Consider the following 8,656-nt stretch of genomic DNA (forward strand, 5'->3'; position numbering starts at 1 on the left):
TTGGTACCATTCTTTACTCATGGCTGTGTTCTTAGGCAAAATTATGAGTGAGTCCACTCCCTTGGCTGAGAAGCAACCCCACACATGAATGGTGTGACCATTGTCCTCATGCAGTGCGACATCTCCTTCCCATAAGATAAAGGATTTAATGTGTTTTGTATTGAATACATGTATCGTGGAAATTACTACCAGGAACTCAGTCAAACTTTAATGAATAATTATTTTTTATCAGCAAGCTGGAGAGATTGCAACAAACATAATGCACCAGAGTACACATCGGTCAGGAGCTCTTTCGGGGCAGTCCCGTTAGTTCTCTTATATACTGCTTACACAGACAAGTTATATTTACATGATTTACATTATTCATCATGAATTCATCATTAACATTTGGTTCCTGCATGTGACTGGCGTCATCTATCTTAACTTATACAACCTCTTCTGGTCATTCTGCCAAAAGGTCTGAGGGTCCTTGACCATCTCCCCCCTCACATATCTACCCAGCATCTACAGGAACCAATGATTGTATAAGACAAGATGAACAATTTCTCTTCAGACAACATTTCCCCCAGATAGATCAGATAATGGATTTAATTATTAATCTTTTGAATACATGAATACACACCTGGTATTGTTGAAATATTATTCTACATAAAAGTTATTTAATGGATAATAGGAATTAATTAAATAAGATACAGCTCTGAACAACCCCACCCCACCAGACACACACGGCACTCCTACTCCGAGACGCTTGACACATATGGATCCAGAGCTGCATATTATCCACATTATCTACACGTTACCATAACTGACTTAAACAGTTAGAGAATGGGAGTTGGATGACTCTTCACAAGATGTTTTCTATTCAACTTTTAGGGATCTGGAATCGGTGCCAGAGAGGAGGGAGATGAAAGAAAACATGTTTGAGCTTTCTGGTGTTTTTTCAATGACCCTGAATAAGCAAAGCTCTTTCCACATAGACAGGAGTAAGGTTTCTCTCCAGTGTGTGTGAGCTGGTGTGTAGTCAGGCTGGAATCTTGAGAAAAACTCTTCTCACACTGATCACAGCTATAAGGTTTCTCTCCTGTGTGTATGCGTTGGTGTTTAGTCAGGTGTTCTGACGTCCTGAAACTCTTCCCACACTGATCACAGCTATAAGGTTTCTCTCCAGTGTGTGTGAGATGGTGTTTGGTCAGGGTGAAATCTCGAGCAAAACTCTTTCCACATTGATCACAGCTATAAGGCTTCTCTCCTGTGTGTATGCGCTGGTGTATAGTCAGGTGTCCTAAATTCCTGAAGCTCTTCCCACACTGATCACAGTTATAAGGCTTCTCGCCCGTGTGTATGCGCTGGTGTATAGTCAGGTATCCTGAACGATTGAAGCTCTTCCCACACTGATCACAGCTATATGGCTTCTCTCCTGTGTGTATGCGCTGGTGTGTAATCAGGGCTCCTGAATGATTGAAACTCTTCCCACACTGATCACAGCTATAAGGCTTCTCTCCTGTGTGTATGCGCTGGTGTGCAGTCAGGTTTCCTGAACGATTGAAGCTCTTCCCACACTGATCACAGCTGTAAGGCTTCTCGCCTGTGTGTATGCGCTGGTGTGCAGTTAGGTCTCCTGATTGATTGAAGCTCTTCCCACACTGATCACAGCTGTAAGGCTTCTCTCCTGTGTGTAAGCGTTGGTGTATAGTCAGGTGTCCTGATTGATTGAAGCTCTTCCCACACTGATCACAGCTATAAGGCTTTTCTCCTGTGTGTGTGCGTTGGTGTTCGCTCAGGGTTCCTGAATGATTAAAGCTCTTCCCACACTGATCACAGCTATAAGGCTTCTCTCCTGTGTGTATGCGTTGGTGTGTAGTCAGGTGTCCTGAATGATTGAAGCTTTTCCCACACTGATCACAGCCATAAGGCCTCTCTCCTGTGTGTATACGCTGGTGTGTAATTAGGGATCCTGAAAGAATGAAGCTCTTCCCACACTGATCGCAGCTATAAGGCTTCTCTCCTGTGTGTATGCGCTGGTGTGTAACTAGGGATCCTGAATGATTGAAGCTCTTCCCACACTGATCACAGCTATAAGGCTTCTCTCCTGTGTGTATACGCTGGTGTGTAGTCAGGTGTCCTGAACGATTGAAGCTCTTCCCACACTGAACACAGCCATAAGGCCTCTCTCCTGTGTGTATGCGCTGGTGTGTAGTCAGTTGTCCTGAACGATTGAAGTTCTTCCCACACTGATCACAGCTATAAGGCTTCTGTACTGTGTGTATGTGCTGGTGTGCAGTCAGATCTCCTGACATCCTGAAGCTCTTCCCACAATGATAACAGCTATAAGGCTTCTCTCCTGTGTGTATGCGTTGGTGTGTAGTCAGTGCTCCTGATTGATTGAAGCCCTTCCCACACCAATCACAGCTATAAGGCTTCTCTCCTGTGTGTATGCGTTGGTGTGTAGTCAGGTGTCCTGATTGATTGAATCTCTTCCCACACTGATCACAGCTATAAGGTCTCTCCCCAGTGTGAATCCGCTGGTGAATTATCAATTCTGTCTGTTTGGCAAAACTCTTCCCACAGTCAGAACAGCAGTGGTGAGGTTTCTTCCCTATACGTCTCTGCTGGTGTTTACTGAGATGTTCTGATCTGGAGAGACTCTTCTCTTTCTTGTCAGCATCATGTTGTTGTTGAGGCTCCCCAGATGATAAGCCCCTCCCATTGAGAGAGCAACGGTTAGGGCTGTCTGCTGTGAAACAAAGATATTGAATAGCAGGTTAACTAATGGGACTTTGATAAATACAGAAAATTGCAGCCTTATCTCTTTATCTTGCCCCTTCCTTTCATTGTGTGACAAGCCGTCATATCGGGTTAGTCAACTAGGGACTTTTCCTTGCATGATGTTAGTAATCAATTCAACCTATACTGTGTGAGTATGTATTTCTGTGTGGTAGTTAGTAAATAAATTAGCCAATTTGTGTATCACTGAATTCAGAATGAAACTGATGAGGTAAGACTTAATAATTGACTGATTGAGGTAAGAGATATCTATATCTATAGAGTTTAGTCGGGAGATAGTAACTCATTAAATAACTTCTCCCGTGGTGCCCCAAGTTACTACTGAGTTAATTGTTACATTATTAATTTAATCACATAATGATTAAACAGTTAATTGTTTTTATAAAATAGCAGTCAACACATTAATAGTCATGTCACGACAGTGAATTCGTGCAAAATAATGACACGTGCGCTGCTCGTGCTAGCACATGCACAAATTAAATATTCCTCTATGAATCTGATGAAGGCCTTTACATGTCCTAATGAATTCTCAAGATTGCTCAGAAAACCAGGTGTTTTTAAAGGCGTATGCTTACCTCGATTATGACCTTAAGCCAATTAAGATATTTACACGACTATTGCCATACTCGGGCCAACTGCCAGAACTAGTTTAATGTCAAATGATGTGTGCATGTAAACACATGCACTAGTTATTTTGTTGCTTTGACAAAGTCCTTTTGAAGACTATTATCAATGTGATTAGTGACCCTCATTTTAAGGTCAAACCTGTTACATGAACTGAACTCTAGTTTTAATATGGTTTAACTATTCCTTTAAAAAAGAATAAAGAAAAAAAAGAAACATTGAACATCTAATAGTAAAATCACAGAGTAAAAGCAGGTGAGCTGGTTCTACTGTCTATCAATTTACTGCTGTTTTGTGGTGGAGAACTGGGGAAGTCAACTCCTCTATCCAGACAGACATGCTACCAATGTTTTAACATTCATTTTTTTTTGTGAAGATTGCATTCAATTGCCACTCCCTGTTGCACAAAACAACCTTCCATTCCCCATGTCACATGCATTATTCTGGATCCTTTAAAGCACTATTTTACCCATGTAATCGGCTTGTTTTGTTGTTTTCAGTAGTCCCCTGTTACATGCTGACCAAAGCAAACCAGACACGCGTGTATCTGCGCGCGCCATCACGTGCATGTTGATTTTGTTCACCCACACCAGAAGTGATCAGGACATGCAGGTTGAAATATGAAAACAAAATTAACCAATTATATTAATTTGGGGACAGGTCATAAAGCATTAAACATGTTTGGCAATTTAGCTAGCTAGCCTGCTGCTGCTAGCTAACGTGTCCTGGTATATAAACATTGGGTTATTTACCTGAAATGCAACTGACAATTAATCCACAGATAAAATGGTAAACCGAATTCGTTTCTCGTCATCTCTCATCCTTCCTTGAGGCTTCTTTTTCTTCTTTAAACTTTATATGGCGGTTGGCAACCAAGTTTACAGCATTACTACAACCTACCGGAGTGTGGACCTAAATTCATCTTTCAATCACCCACGTGGGATATGCTCCTAAAAACCAACAAGGAGATGGGAAATGCCGAACTTGCAGGCAGTTGAGTGTCACCAATTGAACCAATTTTTATTTGACGATCGCTGCTCGCGGTGGTGCAATGATTGAACCACATTTATGTGCATGTGACGGGAGCAGTGTGGTCAGCATGTTACTTTATTTGGCACATAGGCACTTGGTATAGTAATATTTTAATTCAATGTTTTGAAATGGGGAAAAAAATACATGTATTAAGATGTACATGACAGAATGTTAAAATTAGGTGAAAAATATTTTTGGACCAAGGTACACTTAAAAATCGGTGGAATGACCGATATTTTCATCAATATATAATTATTAAATTAATGACTAAAGTTCATAGAGATGGCAGAATTCTGATATGACGTCATTGTTTTAGCACTATACACTGAGTTCTGAAACAATGGTGCGCAACATTGTGTTGATTGATTGGAACATTGAACAATTTACTTTTTTGGTTTTTCAAATTGCCGACATCTTGAAGCTAAAATTAGGATCATGTTTACTGTGCTAATGACCATACCAACAGTAAAGGACAGCAAAGTAGAATACAGTAAACTCAGCAAAATGAGTAATTTGTGGTAAGTAATGCAGGCCGCCATCTTTATGCACCTCCGCTATTGTTTCAGAAGCAGACTGTAGTCTAATCTACACACCATGGTTCTTACTTAATGAAATCAAATCTCCATCTTCCTTCTCTTCTCCTCTCTCAGTTCCATTCTGCCCCGGTGTTTTCCTGCAGTCAACCAGACCCAGCAGTAAAGCAGTCCCGGGAGACGTTTGACCTGGGGACTCCAGGAGTGTAGAATGGAACGGAATAGCTTTGTCCTGTTGGACACAAGAAATATTAAATCATAGTTAATTATTAAACTAAATATTTGATTAATTTAGTCTACAACTCTGATTGATTTGGGTGTATCCCTAGAATAACTCATTTTCTTCAAATGTTCAATCGTTCACTACTTCCCACTAATCTAATAGTATTGGGTTGGTGGAGGCATGGGCTAGTCAGTTTCCACCATATTTATTGATTAGGTTGTTACGAGTGTACTGATAAAAAGAAGGACACGTGACATGCCGGCAACTTTGAGAAAAAACACTGAATGGCCAGGTTGACACCAGCTACCACAGGCCTTCTCAAAAATGTATCTTCCTAAAATGTCATCTTAAACCTGATCTTAACCACACTGCTAACCTTATGCAACTTAAAATCAAAAAATAACATTTTCTACAAAAAGAACAATATCTACGATATACATTTTTGACTTTGACTGTTAACAACTGCCTTCCATTTTAAAAAAAAGAAAGTATTTGTCATTGCCATTACATATTAGAAGGCAATCGCTGGGAATTAATTGGGTTTAGTTACAGGAATGTGGTGTCTCACCCCACAAAAGGGGAGCTACAGAAAAGTTAGGAGAATGAATGTGGACAGAATAAAAGCTTTGGATGGGTGGGTGATAACCAGAAGAGGCAGATGGGATTGTATTGCAGGAACTTTAGCCCCACGGTATCGTGGGGAGTCCACAATGGCTCCTCCCACCTCCAGTAGTTGATTTACACGTGTTGGAGAGAGTATAGAAAGACAGGGAGGGGGTTGATCCATGACAGTTCTTTAAAAGGTGACTGTAAATCAGTATTTTTTTGCCCATATATACAGATGGATCAAAAGACCCAAGGACAGGTCAGACTGGACCAGCCTTTGTTGAACAGGAAAGTGAGGTGGCTGTCAGGAGACGTATTACAGACCACCTGGCTGTGTACATGGCAGAGCTGATGGCCGTACTGCAGTGGGCAGAAGAAGTCAAACCAGACAGTGTAGTTATATGTTCTGACTCATGTGCTGTGTTTATGAGTCTACAATCATTTAGCTCACATGGGGGGGGGCGGCAGGGTAGCCTAGTGCTTAGAGCGTTGGACTAGTAACCGGAAGGTTGCAAGTTCAAATCCCAGAGCTGACAAGGTACAAATCTGTCGTTCTGCCCCTGAACAGGCCTTTTCCTAGGCCGTCATTGAAAGTAAGAATTTGTTCTTAACTGACTTGCCTAGTTAAATAAAGGTAAAATTATTATTTTGAAATATAAAAAAATAGCAGACAAGGAGCACTACATGAGGGAATTCAAATTCCTGCCCGGGTGAGACAGATGGGTGTCCACATAAGCTTTGCTCGGGTCCCAGCCCATGTGGGGGTGGAAGGGAATGAGGAAGTAGATGTGCTAGTTAAACACGTCCTTAGGAGACAGGAGGTGGAGGAGCCAATGAGCAAGGCAGAGGCTGAGGGAATGATATGGGCAGTGGTGGTGCAGAGATGGCAGGAGCAGTGGAACAGTGACAATAAGGGCAGGCATAAGGGCAGGCATTCATTGTTTATATTTGAGTCATTTAGCAGAAACTCTTATCTAGAGCGACTTACAGGAGCAATTAGGGTTAAGTTGCTCAAAGGTACATTGACAGATTTTTCACCTAGTCGGCTCAGGTTACTGGCCCAATGCTCTAAACCACTAGGCGACCTGCCACCCCTATTCCAGGTACAGAGTAAAGTAGGGGAGGATGGTAGGAATGGACAGAAGAGAGGAGGCTTTCCTTACAAGGGTAAGAGTAGGACACAGCCAGCTGAATAAGTGATTACATGTGATGGGAAATCATTCAACAGGAAGATGTGAATACAGTACAGTAGGTGGCCTAATGCACCATAACGTTGTATGCCAACAGCCGATAAACCCCACAGAAGAAGGTGAACAGTGGAGGTGAACAGGAGGAAGGAGAGATAATTAAGTAATAGACACAGATTCCTAAACATGATAAAGTTGTAGGTTACTTTGCCGAAGGAAAACAAATTCCAACAAGTTTTACCGTCGTTTTTGTCCATCCATTAACACAGTCCACAGGGATGTGGTGGATCACAGATTATGAATACTAGGCCTAGACATTTTATATAGCACATCTGGCCTATACTGTTAAAAGGAAATCAGACTTACCGGATCCATAGTTGAAACTATGCATTTCTTCGCTTGTCTAATTTTATAAGTGTGTTGGCTACAGTAGTACAGTTACTTTGTTTTAAGTGTTCCGGGAGTCGACATTTCCTTCCGCAGGAAGGGCACTCAGTCCTTAACGAAACACAAAACATGGCGACAATGTCTCTTGCTTCGGATCTGAAACCAGTAGTAAACAAAAACATCAATGCCAGTTCAACTTAAAACACATATGACATTCCTGCGCCACAATAACATTGTCGCCGAGGATGGCTAACTAACGTTAGTGTTTGATTCAGATCATCCGTTTTGTCATAAAACAGCCTAGCTAGGTAGCGAAATGCTAACTAGACTCGGGAGTTCGTGTGGGACATGTGCTTCAGGAGACTGTGGGTTTGATATTATTCCACCATGGACAACAACAACAACTGGCTACTAGTTGGTTTTCTGACAAATGTTCAACTCAGCTAGTTTATCCACTGACCATCGCATTTGAAAGAACAACAGGCTGGCTAGTTAGTATTCTGACTCACACTGGCCATGCAGTAGCAAAATACACAGCTATCTCGATTTAAGAGTTCCTAGTAGAGATATTTAAAGAAATTAGAATATAGGAACCCCATTCGTTAATGAATGGAGGAACGTATATCGCCTCACCCAGCAAGACGGTCGACCAATCTTGTTCACGGTGTCATGCTGGGTCACAAGGTTCCCAAACGAATCGTCACTCACAATCCCTTCTCATAGTCAGGGTATGAGTCGAGAAACCTGCATATTTTCCTCCACCGTAGATAATGTCACGATTCCAAATCTATACGATATTACAGAGAACAAGTAAATTATCTCACATACAGGAAAATATTTGTAAAGACGAAATTGTTCTGCTTTTTCTTCTTCAGTTGACTTTATTGGTGTGTCAACCAATATTTTTCATTATCGCCCCCAACTGGACTATTGAATAAAGCCATTACACTTTAGGGCCGCCTTGTTTACAGTATGGGTCGCGACCCGGACCTGTTAATGGTGGGTCGCGGCGTGTCAGTGTACATTTATAATTGTTTCATTAACTACTGTTATTGATTTGGCCAAGTGCATCTGTGCTTTCTGCTTAATTAAGCAGCGGTCTCTGCTCAGTTTGGCAGCTGCGCGAGTGAGAGATGCCTATGTGCTTCCGGGTTTACCGGATCTCTTTTTCTGCAGTTCTCTTGAAGATCACTCCGCGACACACACGACGCAGCGCAGTCGTTCAGGCAGTAGATGAAGCGCTGTCAGCCACTGACTTGTCATTCCCACTCGCTGTCGTC

The 8,656-nt window shown here is 41.8% G+C and overlaps 1 protein-coding gene across 1 annotated transcript; it reads right to left on the reverse strand.

The window, feature by feature from the left end:
• Positions 1-203: 203 nt before the first annotated feature.
• LOC110512923 (zinc finger protein 883) lies at positions 204-8,455 on the reverse strand. The gene is made up of 4 exons (XM_036949133.1): positions 8,010-8,455; positions 7,356-7,532; positions 5,034-5,205; positions 204-2,734 (listed from the first exon to the last, which is right to left on the reverse strand). The coding sequence occupies exons 2-4, from the start codon at positions 7,362-7,364 to the stop codon at positions 870-872; spliced, it is 2,046 nt and encodes a 681-aa protein (XP_036805028.1). The 5' UTR covers positions 7,365-7,532; positions 8,010-8,455; the 3' UTR covers positions 204-869.
• Between the last annotated feature and the right edge of the window lie 201 nt (positions 8,456-8,656).

This window comes from Oncorhynchus mykiss, chromosome 17 (genome assembly GCF_013265735.2).
Source record: "Oncorhynchus mykiss isolate Arlee chromosome 17, USDA_OmykA_1.1, whole genome shotgun sequence".
Taxonomy (NCBI): domain Eukaryota; kingdom Metazoa; phylum Chordata; class Actinopteri; order Salmoniformes; family Salmonidae; genus Oncorhynchus; species Oncorhynchus mykiss.